The 21073-nt window shown below is 45.1% G+C and overlaps 1 protein-coding gene across 1 annotated transcript in view; it reads right to left on the bottom strand.

Annotated features, from left to right (window-relative positions):
* Positions 1-21073, bottom strand: part of LOC120910635 — a gene marked incomplete at its 3' end in the record, with an annotated part of 108785 nt that overhangs the window by 50460 nt on the left and 37252 nt on the right. The window contains 2 exon segments of the mRNA XM_040322389.1: positions 13936-14118; positions 14120-14878. Of these exon segments, the coding sequence (XP_040178323.1) occupies positions 13936-14118; positions 14120-14878 (942 nt within the window).

The raw sequence follows: 21073 nt of genomic DNA, 5'->3' as shown, positions 1-21073 counted from the left end.
ACCCACCTGTGCTGATCTCTGTAGGAGTGTCCTCCTCTATAAATGTCCCCGTTATTCCATCCTCCTCCATAGACTGCTGATCATCCCTCACATACGTCTCTTCTTCTTCTGATTTCACCTCAAATTCTAGATCGATTGGATCTCCACTCTAAACCAAGAGAATGAGAGAGAATATCATCTGTAAGATATAAGCTTTATTATTGTGACATCACATAGAAAACAAAAAATCCTCTCCAGAAGTCCATATTCTAGATGCTCCAATCCACCAACCTTGCAATAGGGAGGGATGGTGTGACCTTCCTGTGTGGAATCCCAGGAATACAGAGGACGGGGACATCTCTCTGGTGAGTTCCTGGTATTAGGTGGCTCCATCATATCCTTGTGTCCTGAAAACTCATCCATCACTCCATACTCCTCATCCTCCTCTTTATACTCTTCTTTTACATCAATATTATCATCCCCAAGGTTTCCACTCTGAATATATAATAAAACATTCATTGTAACAAACATGTTTGTGTATAAATCATAACCACCAATAATTGTCAATCATCTACCTGATGATGGTGGGGGATGGTGTGACCTTCCTGTGTGGAATCCCGGGAATACAGAGGACAGGGACATCTCTCTGGTGGGTTTCTGTAGCTGGACGACTCCTCCATGGTGTCCTGGTACAGATCTTTGTGTTCTTCCTCCATCGCCCCATCCTCATCATCCTCCTCTGTTATCTCTTCTTTAACCTCAACTTTAGACTCTCTCAGGTTTCCACTCTGAATATAGAATAAAAATGACATCAATGGTAATGTCAGAACCATTGACGTATCTCGGCATAGAGCCTACATATACCGTCAGAATGTTTATACTGAACTATAAAATATTATTGTATATATGGAAATATGTAAATCTGTGCTTTGGGAGATATACACTTTTCCTACAATACAAGATATCTAAAATTCTTTTATCCGTGCTATTTTGAGGACAAGCAACACAACTGAATATTTAAAATATATATATTTATTAACTAAAGATATAGTGCAACAATTAAAATCAGGTACAATTCATGATAAAACAAATAATTGATATGCTTCTACAATCAGAGATAAGCGATGGTTGAATGTTCAGATAATATTTACATTATATGACAAGGTATATACATTAAATCATCCTGGCGTATTTAAAACCTGGCGGCTTGTACCTTGACATTGTAATATCTCTTCTCAATGACAGACAGATCTCTTGCTACTACTTATATATATGTGTACAGAACAAACGTCATATTGTACACAAGCTTATTTTAAATTTAGAGAGAATATATTTCACATACCTCATCACTCTAAAACCAATTTACCATCGTTGGCACTTAGCTTTTCAAAGACAAACGTAATATGTATGTCTTTAATATTTGGAATACAATTATCTCGTACTGCAGTTAGACATAACCAACTCCCAAATTATATTTGCCAAGTATATTTAAATGGTTTCAGTTCTGTGTATGTGAAAAAACTTCTAATTACCAAAAGGTAAATAATCAAAATGATACATTACCAGTAATTAAGAGCTCTTTCTGTTTGAGAAGGGAAAGTTCTAATGAAGGACTTCTGTGAACCCCCTACATGTTTGCGGTCAATGGGGGTGATTCAGAAAGAGTTAGGCCGGCGTATCAGTAGATACGCCGACCTAACTCAGAATCTGTGCCGATGCAAATTTAAGCGTATTCTGGAAACCAGATAGGCTTAAATTAGGCTCAGATACGAGCGGCGTAAGTGTCTTACACCGTCGTATCCTAAAGTGTCATTTTTAGGCTGACCGCTAGGTGGCGCTTCCATTGCGGTCGGCCTAGAATATGTAAATGAGTAGTTACGCTGATTCACGAACGTACGCTTGCCCGACGCAGTAAAGATACGCCGTTTATGTAAGGCATTTTCAGGCCTAAAGTTATTCCATCAAATAGCTGGAATAGTAATGTTAAGTATAGCCGTCGTTCCCGCGTCAAAATTTGAAAATTTTACGTTGTTTGCGCAAGTCGTCCGTGAGTAGGGCTGGACGTAATTTACGTCCACGTCGAAACTAATAGGACCGTGCGGCGTACTTTTCCGCAATGCACACTGGGATATGTACACGGACGGCGCATGCGTCGTTCGTAAAATACGTCAATCACGTCAGGTCACCCCCCATTAACATAAAACACGCCCCCTCAGCCGAATTTGAATTAGGCGCACTTACGCCGGCCCGATTTACGCTACGCCGCCGTACCTTAGCAGGCAAGTACTTTGTGAATCATGTACTTGCCTCGCTAACTTACGGAGGCATAGTGTAAACACGATACACTACGCCGCCGCAAAGTTAAGGCGGTCTTTCTGAATCCAGCTAAATGTCTGCCTTTCAGCTCCCATCAGCCTCGCGATCCCATCCGCCTAGCCATCAGATCCACAGATCAAGCCAGCCTCCTCAGATCTCCCAAAACATCACATCTCACAGCTCATCCCCTCTCTTCCTGTCCTGTGTAATCCTTTATATCTCCCCAAAGAAGTGGGTGTGTATTTCACTATCACGTGACTGGCAATGTCACATGATACTATGTTAGGTCAGCTGCCCTTAGCAACCAAGGATATGGCTATCTTGAACCATGCCGATATTAACCTGTAGGGGGCAGTGGTGTATAATGAATTATTTCTAATGATAGGGTCAATCAGAGTTTTTTTTTTTTTAAATAAATAAAATAAAAAGGGGAGAAAAATTATCCCCCCCCCACCCTCACTTATTCCCTGCGGCTCTCTCCCTCCCCTCCAAACACCAAATAAAATAAATAAATAAATAAATAAAAATAAAAAAAAGTGATCCCTTAGATATGAGGCTTCTAAAAAGCCATTCTATAGCTTATCGCTCATTATTCCTTGTTACCCCCTCCCCTAAAAACACTTTTACCAAGTGTTTGAAATCTGAGGCCTCTATCAGGCCATAAAGCCACTAATGACTTAACCCCCCCCCCCCCGCTTTATTTTTATTTTTTTATCTCACCCTTTCTCCCTTCCCTATTCCACACACCAACCCCAACAGAAAATAAGTAAATGTATATAATAACAAAAAAAAAAAAAAAAAGACCCCTTATTATGTAGTATATCCCAATCCCACCCTCTGTGCCCACCCTCTCTTAAACCTGTACAGGTGGGGGTTAGGAGCAGTGCCGCATGGGATTTCATATTGAGAGCTAAAAATAATTAAATAAATAAATACGAAAAAAAAAAGAGGAGAAAAAAAAAAAAAAGACAAACAAGTTATTCTCCACCCCCCCCCCCTACAGGCTATCCACTTACGTTTTCCTACAGCTCCTTAAATTATTCAATCTCTAGCGAGCATTTTTCCCATTCTGACCATATTACTCTAAACTTTTCCTTTCTATCTTTAACCCTGGAAATCCATCTTTCTGCCTCCATAATTAAGTTCACTTCTCTCTTCCATTCAAGAATAGTTGGCCTTTTATCCTGTTTCCATAATCTAGGTATTAATAATTTTGCCGCATTTAATAAATGAGGCGTAATACTCTCCTTATATGATCCCATGGACCTTGCTGACCCGTGGAATAGGAAGTTTAAAGGTGTCAGTTCTATTTCCTCTGGAGATAGCCTTCCAACCCAAGGGGCAATCTCTTGCCAATATCCTCTGATCTTTGGGCATGACCACCACAGGTGGAGTAGGGTACCCTCTTGTCCACATCCCCTCCAACACCTATTGTCCGCAAGCCTATACATCTGTGCCAATCTTACTGGGGTTCTATACCACCTAGATAGAAATTTATAAGACATCTCCTGAATCTGTGAGCTTACAGATGTATAGTGTGTGGAGTCAATAAGTTTTTTAATTTGTTGCGTGGTAAACCTGTGATTTAGCTCTCCTTCCCAGTCTTTAATATAGTAAGGTGTTGTTTTTCTCCGTGTCCCTAGGATTAATCTATACATTTGAGACATTAAGTGTTTGGCCCTCCCAATCTTTACACATCTGGTTTCAAATATAGTAAGCGAATTAAGAGGCCTTATACTGGTTTTCCACTTTTGAAAGAAGCACCCTAATTGATGATACCTCCACTCCACCATTGGGACTGTTCCCAAGCTCCGTCTCAATTCAGGTAAGGGGGTCAGGGTTTCCACATGGGGCAAATTTGCCGCATGTGGTGTCCCTCCCCCAGGCCTTCATTGATCCTACTTCCTCGCCTGGGGGGAACCACGGGAATCCCTCCAGGGGAGCCATCCCAGGGGCATAATCTTCTGATTGATTTATTTTATCCCATATCCTTAGTGTATTATTAGTTAATGGTGACATCCATTTTGAGAGCCCTCTTTCTGTCTTCGGTATCCAAGGAGCTCCTGCTAGGTTCCTTCCTGCCATTGTTTGCTCTAATTTTACCCATGTTTTAGTTGAGTGATCGTGATTCCAATTTAGTATACGTACTAGTGCCAGGGTCAATCAGAGTTAATCAGGATTTATGACCCCCTCTGACTTGAATCTTGGTACAGCATCATAAATTGTTTTATATGTCAAACAAAATGACAACGAACCCAGACATTTCGGGGACCTCTCAATTTATGATTGAGATAAGGCTTATTCACATAAGCCTTGGGAAGTTCCTTTGAACTAATGCCGGAATGTGATCAAAGCAGTCTAATACTTTTAAGCTATTATAGGATCTTATATTTGGGACCCTAGTAATGTCTAGGTATTAAACAGGTTTATATATGAATTACTAATACACATATATTGTTAAGGCATTATAAAGAAACACTACTATTTAAGATATAATACGATAGCTTATTAGTGGGATTGTGAATAAGCCTTTTTTTTTTGTTCTCATAGTACAAAGACCCCCTACACAGCTTGTGACAGTTTGTGCTCATCAGACCCCTATCTACAGATGCCAAACCTTCTAATTTATGGTCTGGGATAAAGATACAGAAGAACAATGCCTTCTTGTAAGGCAGAAAACCGCTGTATAGATCTTTGACTGGATATTAACCTCTAGAGAGAGCATAAGATCCAAAAATGGCTTTAGTATTATTCATCATATAAATATGGATAGGAACACTACGAAAAATATACTTGTGCAACTTTATATGTATTCTTTTAACCCCAAATGTTCTGACAGTAACAATGCAGATAATGTACAGATCCTAATGATACTATCAGTGATTGTTCCTCATCTACCTGATGATGGTGGGGGATGGTGTGACCTTCCTGTGTGGAATCCCGGGAATCCTGAGGACGGGGACATCTCTCTGGTGGGTTCCCATTACTGGATCCATCTGTAGGAAACACACACACTGACTGAATACATTGTTTCTATGTGTTTATCAGATGATGGGGGATCTAGGTGGAGCCTCCGTACTGCTCTCTCCTTTACAATAAAGTCTCCTCTTACCCGGTGATGTGAGGGGCGACTGATTCTCCATCATGACGTCCTTCCCGGCACCGCTCACCTCTCCTGTCAGCAGCTCGATGATCTCTCTGGTGACTTCTAGAATCTTCTTTGTATTTCTCTATTCTATCAGGGAGGGAGGTGGAGGCAATGTGATGGTCATATGATCTCCAGACTTCACAGGAGGAAAACTCTAGATCTGAACACAAATAATAAAATCAAATGACATTCCCAGAATCCTCCTCACCTCACTGGTCAGGTCTCTTTATTTAAACCCCACTTCATGCTGAGGAGCTGTGAGGTCAGTGTGATGTCATAGGATTCTCTGACTCTGGTTGGAGGGAAATTGGGAGAAGGAGCTGTGGAGGGCACCCTATGAGGTTTCTGTACACAGAATAATTTCTCCCAGATGCGTCCCTCCTCTCCTAAACCGAAATGGGCTTTGCCAGGACACATCATATTCCTGTGATCTCTTTGTACTCATGAGACTTTACTGATCACATTTTAGGAGGAATAGCTGAGACTTGGACCATTATGGAAAAATATTTCCAGACATTTAATACCAATAAAATGTTTCCCTTTTTCTTCTTTTTTAAATATTTTAAAATAAAGATATACATATCCCAATTCCCCCTAAATAAACCACTCATCCCACTCCACTAATAAAATAACTATAATCCGTTTGTCAGGAGTGTGTTGTGCTCCTGCTCCTCATTTCAGCATCCTGGTTTTGGCTGTGGTGCCGTGAGGTCCAGTCTGAAAAGCGCTTACTCAAAATTTCCTTGTGAGTAGGACCGTTGCTTTTTATTCTGTTTTTAATAAAATTTTAAGTGGTAATGCACAAGGTCGGTGCACCCTCCTTTTTTTTCTTTTTTGGAGTTCTACAATAGAGTGATGAGGTGAGAAGGTGATTGACCCTGAAGGGGTTAATCTAGGTTTCCACACTATGTGTGTGTATTATCATCTTCTAGAGATAAAAGACGTCACAGTAACTATGGAGGAAGAGGACGGACATGACGGGGGTTACTGGGTGTAAATAGAAAATAAGATCTTATTACCTCCTCAGCTGCTACTTCCAGCGATGTCTCCTCTCTACTTCCTTCCGACTCAACTCTCACCTGGAACTTCCTGTCTGTAACTGACATCACTTCCTGTCTTCCATAGAGACTTCTTGTCTCTATGGTAGCTGTGAGAAGATCACCATCTTGTGGAGCTCAGAGGAACTGCAGCCCTGAGAAACGTCTCGTAGTGTGAACACGGCCGTGAGCTGTGTGTGCAGCAGTGCTGGGACAAGGTCATCCAGTGCCCAGGGCAAAGATGGCAAACAGCGCACCCCCCCCCACCCCCACAATCGGACAATTAGTGGTGTAAGGTCTGTAATGTTTGTGGCATCCATTATAATAGTACTTAGTGTTACACTGCAGCAACCTGAGAGTAGAGGGCGCACACATGTGGGTAAGTGGTTGGTGGCGTCAACGTGGAAAAGAAGTTCATTTATAAAAATGTTTTGCACCAAACCACGCCGTTTGGTTTGGTGTGTGTGAAAATGTGTGCGTTAGCAGATGTGAGGGTGACTTTATCTAACAACGGCACTGCTACATGTCTACCAGAGGGCTGTGCGCTTCTGTGTTTGTCAGGAAAACCACAATTTTGTGCATAATTCTGACATGCAAGCGTGTGCTGTGGTTTGGCCACAGTGTGATTGTATGTGTGTGTAGCGCCTGGTTACTTCTAAGAACCGGTGCCAATTTAAATTTAGAGGGGTTCAGAGAGTAAGTTGGCTCTGACCAGGCTGATTTGTTTGAATTTGGGTCTCTGTCCCAGCTTGGCTGTGCTGTGGGCTCATTCTGTCGCTTCTGGGATGCTGATCCAACCCCAGGACGACAGGTGGCAGCAGTGGAGTCGAGGTTTGGGTGCTTTTCTCCAGCAGCCTATCAGGAGAGGTTTTCCTTGCTGTGTATGCTGGGGGAGGGTATTTATAAGACAGACGCCATTGGTCTGGGTTCTTCTTCCAGTGTGGCACCCACCTTTAGGGTGTCCACATCACGGTGCCCCGGCAAAATGGCCTTACAGGCTGGGGTGCGCGTGCCACGCGGTGTTTCTGGTTCCGGGACCACGTTGGTCTGGAACATTGGAGCTGTGGCTGGGCCCCAGTGATCGACTGGGTCCCCGATCCTGAGAAGATCCCAAACGTTGTTCCTTTGAGGAAGCTGTTCGGTGGGGAGAGCCAAGAGAGGCTGGCGATCCAATAGGGTCTTGACAATCCACCAGGGATCAAGGTAACCGGGTACTGAAAGGCTGGATGTTGGTTGCCTATCAGTCGGTAACCTAACTGCAAACTACCTGAAGGAGATCCAGGCGCAAAGTCTATCAAGGAGGATTATCTCCGCTATCTCAATTCTAAGGAGGGTCTGTGGCAGAGACTTTTCCCTTAAAGTTCCGAGTGATACTCTGGATGCCAGGTCAGTGAGAGAGGCCTGTCCAGGTACACTGTGCCCACTCCGACTGGAGTGGCGAAGAACACAAAGTGTTGTTGAAAACAGGACTGTTTCCTTATTGTTACGCCCAAGTCTGCTGTTTCTTCTCCTACTAAATCTTTACGCTTCACCACAAGTTTTATTATTTTTTTACCCCGCTGGGTAATAAAGAGCACAGAAAAAGACACCTGTCGTGGACATTCCGTTACTGCTGATTTCACCATACAGCCCCTGGACGGCGTAGGAGCCACCAGGTAACTTGCCACCTAAAACAAACCAGCGGGGGTAGCGCTACATGTGATTTACCTGCAGTTTTAGGTGTGCTCCTGATGAATTATATTGGACTGTGTGTTTTCTGAATGTGCATCAAAGATGTATTTTGCATTCATGAAAACCGTATAATAGAATTTAATGGGAGGGCACCTAAAACTGCGGGTAAACTGCACATACAATCAGACCACAGTGCAGTAGTGTGAACCAACTATTAGCCCTGTTCACATTTGAGTTAGTGAAATAACTTGTATAGCGCTACACATGCAAACTAAATCGCCTCAAGGCGCTTGTTCCATCCGTTGTCTTCCTTATCCTTCAGAAGAGGTGGGTCTTAAGTTTTTTCCTGAAGGCCCGATGGTTTTCTTCCATGCGGATGTCCGTTGGTAGAGCGTTCCATAGCCGTGGTCCTTGGACTGCAAATCTTCGTTCTCCCTTTGATTTGTAATTGGACTTGGGGATGTAGAGGAAGTTTTGGTTAGACGATCGGAGAGTGCGATGGGGGGTGGAGTGTTTTATTTTCTCGCATAAGTATTGAGGAGCCTTTCCTTGTGTACATTTGTGGGTGAGGCAGAGGGTCTTGAATGTGAAACCGATCCTTTGCTGTTAGCCAATGAAGGGCCCTCAGGGATGGGGTGATGGATTCCCAGGGTTTCTTTCCTGTTACCAACCTGGCTGCTGTGTTCTGAAGAACTTGTAGGCGCGAGATTTGGTATTTTGGTAGTCCTAAGTAGAGGGAGTTTGCGTAGTCGAGTATTGATGATTGTTCCTACTACTACCGCTGTATCCTCTTCCGGGATGAAGGGGATGAGTCTACGCAGTAGGCGGAGAAGATAGTGGGATCCGCTGACTACTGATCCTATTTGCGCATCCATCGACATCTCTGAGTCAAAGGTTACTCCGAGGCTTCTGACCTTGGTACTTGGGGTGATGATCTGTCCAAGGATGGTGGGTGGTGTCCATGAGGTCCTAGCTTTAGTCTTTCGGTTTGCGTGGAGGAGAAGAAGTTCTGTTTTGGATCCATTGAGTTTGAGGGAGCTCTCAGTCATCCATTCGTCAATCAATGCCAGGCATTTTTCTAATCCGTGAAATCGATCGTTTTTTTTCGGTGATCCGATAGTTGAGTTGAGTGTCATCCGCATAGGATTGGTAGCACAAATCCTGCTCACTGATTTACCGTGGCTTTGAAATCGTGCAACTTTACCTGAAATCGCATGATTTCAAAGCCGCATCTCAGTGTGACTTCAGATACGACTTTTGAAGACATCTGTAATGCATGTATTCTTTTTTTCAAATTGATGCAGCACCGCATTGATTTGAATACTGCCATTGCTGGCAATAGGATGCGACTTGTCAAATAGCATGACAAATCACTCCATTGCGAACAGGGGCTACAAGATGAAAAAAAAAGTGATGGAGTGCAGAGACTGTGCAAGGCTGCATGATAGGGACGGGACAGTTGTGGGGGCACCTGAAATATTTCTGCACCCAGGTGCCTGTGACCCTAGGATCGGCCCTAGTTGCTGACTTACTGTAATGGTCGTGCAGGAAACATAGAGAGAGGTGTCGACGGGGAGGAGATGAGCTGACCACAGTGAGAGAGGGGAAGAAGGTGAAGTGTCGCGGAAGGAGAGCAAGTTGAGGGCCGGAGTGGAGCTTGCTGGAGGAGAGAGTGATTCTAAGCTGCAGATATAAGGCAGAGTTGAATGAGCGGAGGAGTCGGCTGTGAATACACAGTCACTCCTGTCAGTGATACAAGAGCAGCGACTGAAGCTCTCAGAGCGACCCCCCTCCCCACAGATTAAGACATCGTCCCTCCCGCCCACCCCTTGTGCCGGCCCTGGTGTGCAGTGGCGGTTGGTGCTAAAAAAAGATTTGGGGGGGGGGTGCAAACAAAGCCCTCCAGGTCCACATTTACCACGGTCACGTGCTTGTCAAAAATAACCGGCCATAATAGACTCCCATTAATCGGGAGTCAATTATGCTGCCTGTGGGCAACCGTCTTCACCCATATATCCTGCTGGAAGTGCGACTGCCACTGACCTGCACCTTATTTGATTTCCTGCCCATAACGATGTTGCTCCGGTAAGCAGATTGTTTGCACGGAGGTGTGGTGTGTTTTCCTTGTCTGCACACTGAAGCTTCGGTGGAGGTCCTATATCTTTAACTTCATTGATGAATATATTCATTTGGACTTTATTTTTTTCACATTATTTAGGTTAAAAAAAAAAATATTTTACTAGAGCGCTGCACTATTGGAATGTATTTGTCTTGTTTGCTTATCTACAAACTGTGCTAGCTGCTTTGCATCGGGACTATTGTGTCTTTGAGTTAGCGCAGATATCTGTTCACCCCTATTTTTCAAAAATAATTTGCCTTTAAAAAACTGCTGCGCAAATACAGCGCGACAGAAAAAAATTGCAACAACTGACATTTTATTCTCTAGGGTCTCTGCTAAAAATATATATACGGTATATAATGTTTGGGCGTTATAAGTAATTTTCTAACAAAAAATACCGATTGTAACTTATAAACAAAAAAACTGTCAGAAAAGGGGCGGGTCTAGGCGGTCCATCCATAAAAAAAATGTGGTGTAGCCGTTCTCTGGGTGAAAGTGCATGGTGTACATTCCTTCTGTGTGAATAACGGGGGGGAGATGAATGTTACAATCGTTTCCCAGCCGTTCCGAATTCTGTCCCCGATTCAATAAAAACATTAATTTCCTATAATCGTCCGCAACGAGCAGCCATAATTTCTTCTGAAAAACCTTAATCGTAAAAATAGCGAACTAACACATTATGGCCACTAGATGGAGCCAATGACCATAGGAAATCACTGAAATTAAATATGACCAATACTGGTCACGGCTGGGGGATGCGCATCACATTTGTTCTGGAATTTTATTGATTGGCGGTTCCAAATAAATAACTACTGCAGGAGGGAACAGACACAGCAGATACACTCCGCCTCTTCCCAAATAACTGTTGTGTTTTATTATGAGACAATGGAAGGTTTTTATACACATGATTACGTAGCTATCACATTAATATTACAATTGTACTTTTATGGTAACAAGGGGCGTGACATAGGCGGGGCGAATTCTAATCAGGACTGCAAAGAATGCAAACATGGAATGAAAACATTATTGGTGCCGTGTGCAATACATACAACATAGAATACAATTCTATACAGAACTTACACATTTCCTTTACACATTCATTCTATAAAGTTTATAGAAACAGACCTGAAAGTGTTTGTGAAATCTTCCCCCACAAAATGTCCTCAGCCAATGAGAGGGAATGACTCCATTTTTATTTTAGAGGACTGCCTTTTAGGAGGTGGGGTTAACGCGTTTCGTCTTGGAAGACGACTTGAGAAGACAGACCTCTTGCAAGAGTTTACACCACAAAATGTACTCAGCCAATGAGAGGTAATGACTCCATTTTTATTTTTCTCCTGCTATCAATGGCCAACACTTCATCCATGTCTTTGGTGATCTCTGATCTCCTTATGAAGTGTTTCTTACATGATGAAGATCAGCCATGGAGTATATCTGAGGTGTATATCAGGGTGTGCTTCTTCCCCACACGTCCAGCAACATTCATATACAATACATTTCCCGCACTCACTATGAAATGAAAAAAAAAACACTTATATAGCGTGGCACATGCGAACTAAATCGCCTCTGGGCGCTTGTTGTTCCTGTCTCCTTTGATATCAAAAGAGATGAGTTTTGATCTTTCTCCTGAAGGCTGAGTGATTTTCCTCCAACCGAAATGCTGGCTGGTAAAACGTTCCATAGTCTGGGACCTTGGACCGCGAATCTTCTTTCTCCTTTGGACTTGTAATTGGCTTTCGGTATCGGGAGCAGATTTTGGTTGGTGGATCGCAGAATGCGATTGGAGTTGTGAGCTTTTATTTTTTCGCATAGATAATGGGGAGCATTCCCATGGATACATCTATGCGTTAGACAGAGTGCTTTAAAAACAATTCTGTCTTTTACTGGCAACCAATGAAGGGATCTCAGTGAAGGTGAGATTGATTCCCAGGGTTTTTTCCCAGTCACTAGTCTGGCGGCCGTATTCTGAACGACTTGCAGACGAGCGATTTGGTACTTTGGGAGTCCGAGGTAAAGGGAGTTTGCATAATCCAATCTGGAGTTTACAATCGCTCCCACCACGGCCGCTATGTCTTCTTTGGGAATAAATGGAATAAGTTTGCGTAGTAGGCGCAGCAGATGGTGAGATCTGCTGACTACTGACCCTATTTGTGCGTCCATTGTCATGTAGGAGTCAAAGATGACCCCAAGACTTTTGACTTTGGCGCTAGGGGTGATGATTTTGCCCAGAATAGGCGGGGGTATCCAAGTCGTTGCAGTTGTTGATTCAAACGCTTGGCGTGAAACAGGAGAAGTTCTGTTTTCGCTCCGTTGAGTTTAAGATAACTCTTTGTCATCCAGTTCTCTATCGAAGAGAGGCATGTCTCTAGATTGAGGTGGTGATCCCATTTGTTGCAAATGCGGAAATACAGTTGCGTGTCATCTGCATATGAGTGATAAAGTAGTTTTTGGCTACTAATGATTTCAAAAAGAGGACGCAGATAGATGTTAAACAGCACCGGCGACAGAGGTGATCCTTGAGGGACTCGGTACGATACCGTGCATTTCTCAGAAGTGAAAGGTCCCAATTTCACGGTTTGTGATCGGTTTTCCAAAAAAGAGGAGAACCAAGATAAATCACCTTCTGCGACTCTGGCTACTTCAGCTAGCCGAGTCACTAATAGTTTGTGGTCTACAGTGTCGAAGGCAGCGCTTAGGTCCAACAGAACCAGGAGACAAGATTCTCCTTCGTCTGCGGCCTCGTCCCATATTTTGAGCAGTGCTGTTTCAGTACCGTGTCCAGGCCGGAATCCCGATTGAAATGGATCAAGTAGGTTATGGGTATCTAGATGCTGTTGCTGTACCACTACTTTCTCCATTACCTTGGAGAGAACGTTTAGGCCTGTTATGGGACAGCGGTGAAGTGGATCCTTGGGGTCTAGGGTGGGTTTCTTCAAGATGGGTTGGATTATGCCCTCTTTCAACTGGGAGGGCACTATGCCTTCCTTGAAAGACTGGTTTATAAGCTGCGTGATTGGAGGTGCCAGGATGTCGACGCATTCTTTCAGCAGTTTGGTGGGAATGATATAATTTGGCGCTGCGCTGTTTCGCAAAGTACCGATGATATTTGTAGTGGCATCAATGGAGATGGGTTTCCAGAGTGAACTTTCCTGATTGTGATGAATTTCTGTGGGTATTGTGTGAAAAATTACGGGGGGGGGGGGGTTGAGGGGGGTATTGTTTTGCTGAATGCTTTCCCGGATTCCCTCAACTTTATTAATGAAGTAATCCGACAATTCATTGCAAAACTCTTGGGTGTCCGAATTGGGGGCTTCAAGACAGACGGGATTCATGGTCTGAGTGACCAGCTTGAAGAGTTCGCGGGGCGGTTTAGGGCGCTGTTTATAGCCTTGGAAAAATAATTTTTCTTGGCTTTGAAAATTTCTTTGTGGTATTTTCTTGTTGCCTTGTAGATGGTGAGGTTTTCTTCTTTAGAGCTTCTTTTCCAGGCGGCTTCCGCCCTTCTGCGCTCTTGCTTCAGTAACGACAGCTGGTTGTTAAACCAGCTGGAGGTGTTTTTCCAGATGCAGGTTTTACGTTTCGGCGCTATTAAGTTAAGGGTTGTGTGGGACCCCTGATGTACAGGAAGACAGGACTTCAGTGAGGAACAATTCCCTCACTCAGGAAAGTGGCTTCTTTTTTGAGTGCAATCTCTGATGCATGTAAAGATTGGACTTCCTTAAAAAAAAATTCCCACACTCGGGACAGGAAAACGGCTTCTTCCCCGTGTGAGATCTCTGATGTCTGGAAAGACTGGTCTTCTGTGAAAAACATTTCCCGCACTCAGGACAGGAATATGGCTTTTCCCCCCGTGTGAGATCTCTGATGTTTGTAAAGGCTGGACTTTTCTGTAAAACATTTCCCGCACTCAGGACAGGAATACGGCTTTCCCCCCGTGTGAGATCTCTGATGTGCAGAAAGACTGGTCTTCTGTGTAAAACTTTTTCCGCACTCAGGACAGGAAAACGGCTTCTCCCCCGTGTGAGATCTCTGATGTCTGGAAAGACTGGTCTTCTGTGAAAAACATTTACTGCACTCAGGACAGGAATACGGCTTTTCCCCCGTGTGAGATCTCTGATGTGCAGAAAGATAGGACTTCTGTGAAAAACATTTTCCGCACTCAGGACAGGAATACGGCTTCTCCCCCGTGTGAGATCTCTGATGATCAGAAAGATGGGATTTGTTTGAAAAACATTTCTTGCACTCGGGACAGGAATACGGCTTTTCTCCCGTGTGCAATCTCTGATGTTTAGAAAGAAGGATCTTCTGTGAAAAACATTTCCCGCACTCGAGACAGGAATACGGCTTCTCACCCGTGTGAGATTTCTGATGTCTGACAAGAGTGGACTTCAGAGAAAAACTTTTCCCACACTCAAGACAACAATATGGCTTTTCCCCTGTGTGAGACCTTTGATGGTCAACGAGATGTGATTTGTGCATAAAACATTTCCCGCACTCAGCACAGGAATATGGCTTTTCCCCCGTGTGAGATCTCTGATGTCCAAAAAGATGGGACTTCCGTGAAAAACATTTCCCGCACTCAGGACAGGAATATGGCTTTTCCCCCGTGTGAGATCTCTGATGTCTGGCAAAACCAGACTTGTTTGAATAACATTTCCCACACTCAGGACAGGGATTCGGCTTCAGCTCCGTGTGACATCTCTGATGTCTGTAAAGAGCGGTATTATGTGGAAAACATTTCCCGCACTCAGGACAGGAAAACCTTTTATCTGTTGGAAAGACGGCACCGTCCCGCAAAGTCTGAGCTTCCTCGGGATAAAAGGGATACGATGGTCCGGCACTGTCCCGCACAGTCTGAGGTTCCTCAGGATAAGAGGAATACGATGGTCCGGCACCGTCCCGCACAGTCTGAGGTTCCTCGGGATAAGAGGAATACGATGGTCCGGCACCGTCCCGCACAATTTGAGGTTCCTCAGGATAAGAGGAATACGATGGTCCGGCACCGTCCCGCACAGTCTGAGGTTCCTCGGGATAAGAGGAATACGATGGTATGGCACCGTCCCTCACAGTCTGAGGTTCCTCAGGATAAGAGGAATACGATGGTCCGGCACCGTCCCGCACAATTTGAGGTTCCTCAGGATAAGAGTAATACGATGGTCCGGCACCGTCCCGCACAGTCTGAGGTTCCTCAGGATAAGAGGAATACGATGGTCCGGCACCGTCCCGCACAGTCTGAGGTTCCTCGGGATAAGAGGAATACGATGGTCCGGCACCGTCCCGCACAGTCTGAGGTTCCTCAGGATAAGAGGAATACGATGGTGCGGCACCGTCCCGCACAGTCTGGGGTTCCTCAGGATAAGAGGAATACGATGGTCCGGCACCGTCCCGCACAGTCTGAGGTTCCTCAGGATAAGAGGAATACGATGGTCCGGCACCGTCCCGCACAGTCTGAGGTTCCTCAGGATAAGAGGAATACGATGGTCCGGCACCGTCCCGCACAGTCTGAGGTTCCTCAGGATAAGAGGAATACGATGGTCCATCTACACTGTGTGGTGCCGGATGGACATTTGAGGTAGTCAGGTTTTCTCCTGGACTATACTGTGTGATGTCCTCATCTTCTACTTTACAGTCTGGAGACAAAGTGAGACAATCCTCTGAGGTTTTCCTCATCTCCCGTCCATCTACTAAAATAGAAATACAAAGATTATTACTAGACATGAGCTGATTGGTTCCCCTAACCCAGGACTCCGTCCCCATTACAGGCAGCTTTGTCTCTGAGGATCTTACAATTCCCCCCTCAAGGTAACTAGTAAATGGGTCCTCTGATCTCCTACCAGATCATTTCTTTATTCATGGACCTTAGTCAGAGAGTGAGGAGACAACGAGGACTGTCTTTTATAGGAGTGACAGTGATGAGGGGATTATAGGACGAGTGTCCCCTCCCCCTCTATCACTCATTGCCATCTTCCCAACACAAGAAGTCCTGCACTTCCTTATTTAGTCATGAATAACAGCGGGGCTGAGCCCCACCAGAGGTCAGAGAGTGAGGATGGGGGGAGAACAACCAAGATGAAGACTGGACTGATCCTGAAGACCACTATCATTGCGTTACTGACTCCTCCCCCTCATTATTACTTTATGTTTAAGGTTCCAAAGTTGGAGGATGTTATCACATTCTTATCAACATGTAAAAGTCTGTGCTCCAATCACATCATCAGATATAAAATGTCCAGCTGGTAGGAAATGGGTGTAACAAAAGAGAATACATATTATGTGTATATATAGCAGTGGGTATAGAGGAGAAGTCAGGAGTATGTAATGTACAACATAGAGTATATAGTGCAGGGGTCAGGAGTATGTAATGTACAACATAGAGTATATAGTGCAGGGGTCAGGACTCATGATATTGGTATTCAGTAATCAGTGGTGGATGAAATGATTACTGGAGACAAGTTGCAGAGATCCCACACCGCTGCCTCCCATCTCCTGAGACTGCACTCAGTGACTTGGGTCTGAGACTATACAGACATATCCCTCCACCCGGCACAGCCAGCAAATAACAGAGCAAGTAACCCGGGAGAATTGTTCTGTCAGAGATCTCACTAGACTCGGGCATGAGGCAGAAGACCTAAGGTACATACCCCAGGTGTCTAGGTCAAGCAAACCCTACGGTGAAAATCAACATTTTGCTGCCAGCTGAACCCCAGAATCTCCATAAATCCAGTCTAGAGACATAAATTGTGTCTGCAGCACAGAGAAGGAAGATTATTCGAGAGAAATACAGGAATACAGGACGGGGAACACAGCTCAGGAAAGTGACCAGGGGATTACAGGCTGATATCACCCAGTCCCCGCCCTACTCTGGACCAATCAGTGAGCAGGATGGGTGGAGGAATGGATTTAGTGTTAATGACCCACCTGTGCTGATCTCTGTAGGAGTGTCCTCCTCTATAAATGTCCCCGTTATTCCATCCTCCTCCATAGACTGCTGATCATCCCTCACATACGTCTCTTCTTCTGATTTCACCTCAAATTCTATATCGATTGGATCTCCACTCTAAACCAAGAGAATGAGAGAGAATATCATCTGTAAGATATAAGCTTTATTATTGTGACATCACATAAAAAAAAAAAAAAACGAAGGTATTTACTGGTAACGTTCTTTCCCAGAGTCTTTCAGGACAGCCACCTGAGAGACCTTGACTGCTCCCCTCTATTGGAAACACCGCGCCAGTCTTTCTGGTGGCAATCACCACAGCAAAAAGGGTCTGTGAGTTAGAGGCCTTATCGATCAGACCCCCTTTTTTTCAGATCTCCGTTTTTAAAATGGACCTGGGATTCCTGCCAAAAGTAATCTTGAGGTTCCATAGGGAACAAGAAGTTGTATTTTGTCCGAACCCTTGTAAGGAACAGGAAGTAAAGTTCCATAACTTAGACGTCAGGAGATGCGTCTTACGTTATTTAGAAGTGACTAAAACTCTAAGGAAGACGGACTCCTTATTTATTTTGCATTCTGGAGCTAGGAAAGGGCATAGAGCTACCAGACGCACAATAGCCAGATGGTTAGAAGAAGCCATTGAACAAGCTTACAGAGTAGGAGGCATACAGTTTCCAGAGTGTATCAGAGCGCACTCCACAAGATCTATGGCAGCCTCACAGGCAGAGAGAGCTGGAGCAACGCCGGAGCAGATCTGTAAAGCGGCGACATGGTCCAGCTTTGCCACCTTCGTAAGACACTATAGGGTGGATCTTTGGTCAGCTAAGGATCAGACCTTTGGACGCAAGGTTTTACAAGCTGTGGTCCCGCCCTAGGGTAAGTGCTTGGTTATCTTCTCAGGTGGCTGTCCTGAAAGACGATTAGGGGAAAAACGAAGTTACTTACTGGTAACGTTCTTTCCCAGAGTCTTTCAGGACAGCCGGGTACCCACCCGAATGTGTATTAAAGATTTCCTTACAGGAAATGTGATATGGTTAACTATGTGTATCATGTTTTCTTGTGTCTCCCCAGCAACTGGAGGTGCTCTTGAAAGAACTGAGGACCAGCAGGGGAGGAGGAAATTTATAGGAGGCTGGCACGGTGTTTCCAATAGAGGGGAGGAGCCAAGGTCTCTCAGGTGGCTGTCCTGAAAGACGATTAGGGGAAAAATAATCTCCAGAAAATCATGTTCTAGATGCTCCGATCCACCAACCTTGTAACAGTGGGGGATGGTGTGACCTTCCTGTGTGGAATCCCGGGAATACTCCTCCTTTATCTCTTCTTTCACCTCAACTTTAGGATCTCTCAGGTTTCCACTCTGAATATAGAATAAAAATGACATCAATGGTAACAATGCAGATAATGTACAGATCCTAATGATACTATCAGTGATTGTTCCTCATCTACCTGATGATGGTGGGGGATGGTGTGACCTTCCTGTGTGGAATCCCGGGAATACAGAGGACGGGGACATCTCTCTGGTGGGTTCCCATTACTGGATCCATCTGTAGGAAACACACACACTGACTGAATACATTGTTTCTATGTGTTTATCAGATGATGGGGGATCTAGGTGGAGCCTCCGTACTGCTCTCTCCTTTACAATAAAGTCTCCTCTTACCCGGTGATGTGAGGGGCGGCTGATTGTCCATCATGACGTCCTTGTAGAGATCCTTGTGTCCTTCTAAATACTCCCACTCCTCCATGGAGAAATAGACAGTGACATCCTGACACCTTATAGGAACCTGACACACACAATGATACAGTCACCATCCAGACACACCCCTTGTCTGTTACTGGATAATATCCCAGAATCCTCCTCACCTCTCCAGTCAGCAGCTCCATCATCTTCTTGGTGACTTCTAGAATCTTCTCCATGTTGTGTCTCTCAGGTTTTAGGGAGTCACATGGAGGCACTGTGATGGTCGTATGATCACCTGACTTCACAAGAGGAAATCTCTGTATTGGAGAACCAATAGGAATATCATGTTAGACTCCCAGAATCCTCCTCACCTCTCCGGTCAGGTCTGTGTATTATTAATAGAGATAAGAGTGATGTCATGTGACCTCCCAGAATCCTCCTCACCTCTCCGGTCAGGTCTGTATTATTAGAGATAAGAGGGATGTCATGTGACCTCCCAGAATCCTCCTCACCTCTCCGGTCAGGTCTGTGTTTTATTAATAGAGATAAGAGTGATGTCATGTGACCTCCCAGAATCCTCCTCACCTCTCCGGTCAGCAGGTAGATGATCTCCAGGGTGAGGTTTAGTATCCTCTCAGTCATGTGACTCCGGTCCTCCCCCATCCTCAGTGATGTGGTCATGTGATCTATGCGGGTTTCTCTGTGGACAGATAGCGGAGAATTATCTGAACTGTATTGGGTCTACAATATTAGAATGGGGATTTAAAGGGGTTAATATGTACATTTGTTCTGTGCGATCTGGGTTGACACAAAACCCCCCGTTAGACTTACTGGTAACGGTATTTCCAGGAACCTTCCAGGACAGCTACTTGAGAGATGATTGGCTCCGCCCTCTACAGGAAACACAAATGGAATACAATTTAAAAGGCCCCTCCCTTTCCTCTGACCTTCAGTTGTTTAGAAGATCAAGTAAACCTCCACCACAGTGCACTCGGCAGAGGAAAAAACACAAAAAATACACCACCCTCAGGTGAAAGTAGAATAGGGTGGGAATATAGACGCTGTCCTGGAAATACCGTTACCGGTAAGTCTAACAGGGGTTTTCCCCTTCACCTTCCAGGACAGCTACTTGAGAGGATAAGCAAGATACTATACCTTAGGGAGGGACAACAGCCTGAAGCACTTTCCTACCAAAGGAGAGGTCCTGGCTGGAAAGAGTCTGAACTCTATAATGTTTGACGAAGGACCAGACGGCAGCTTTAGAAATTCCTTCCCATGATGCCCCCGCTCTTTCTGCTCATGACGTAGCCATGGATCTCCTTGAATGACCCCTAATTCTAGAAGGAGGACTACGACCTGACGCTTTGTAAGCTTCACAAATAGCTTCCCTAATCCATCTAGCTAGGGTTGTCCCGATACCGATACTAGTATCGGTATCGGGACCGATTCCGAGTATTTGCGGGAGTACTTTTACTGGATATGGGGGAAGACATGGCTGTATATGGGGGAAGACATGGCTGGATATGGGGGGGGAGACATGGCTGGATATGGGGGGGGAGACATGGCTGGATATGGGGGGGGAGACATGGCTGGATATGGGGGGGGAGACATGGCTGGATATGGGGGGGGAGACATGGCTGGATATGGGGGGGGAGACATGGCTGCATATGAGGGGGAGACATGGCTGCATATGGGGGGGAGACATGGCTGCATATGGGGGAGGAGACATTGCTGCATATTGGGGGGAGACATGGCTGCATATGGGGGGGAGACATGGCTGCATATGGGGGGGAGACATGGCTGCATATGGGGGGGAGACATGGCTGCATATGGGGGGGGATATGGGGGGAGACATGGCTGCATATGGGGGACATGGCTGGATATGGGGGGAGACATGGCTGCATATGGGGGGAGACATGGCTGCATATGGGGGGGAGACATGGCTGCATATGGGGGGGAGACATGGCTGCATATGGGGGGGAGACATGGCTGCATATGGGGGGAGACATGGCTGCATATGGGGGGGAGACATGGCTGCATATGGGGGGGGGGATATGGGGGGAGACATGGCTGGATATGGGGGGAGACATGGCTGCATATGGGGGGAGACATGGCTGCATATGGGGGACATGGCTGGATATGGGGGGAGACATGGCTGGATATGGGGGGAGACATGGCTGCATAT

This window comes from Rana temporaria, chromosome 8 (assembly GCF_905171775.1).
Source record: "Rana temporaria chromosome 8, aRanTem1.1, whole genome shotgun sequence".
Lineage (NCBI taxonomy): Eukaryota > Metazoa > Chordata > Amphibia > Anura > Ranidae > Rana > Rana temporaria.
This window is presented reverse-complemented; position numbering and strand designations above follow the sequence as displayed.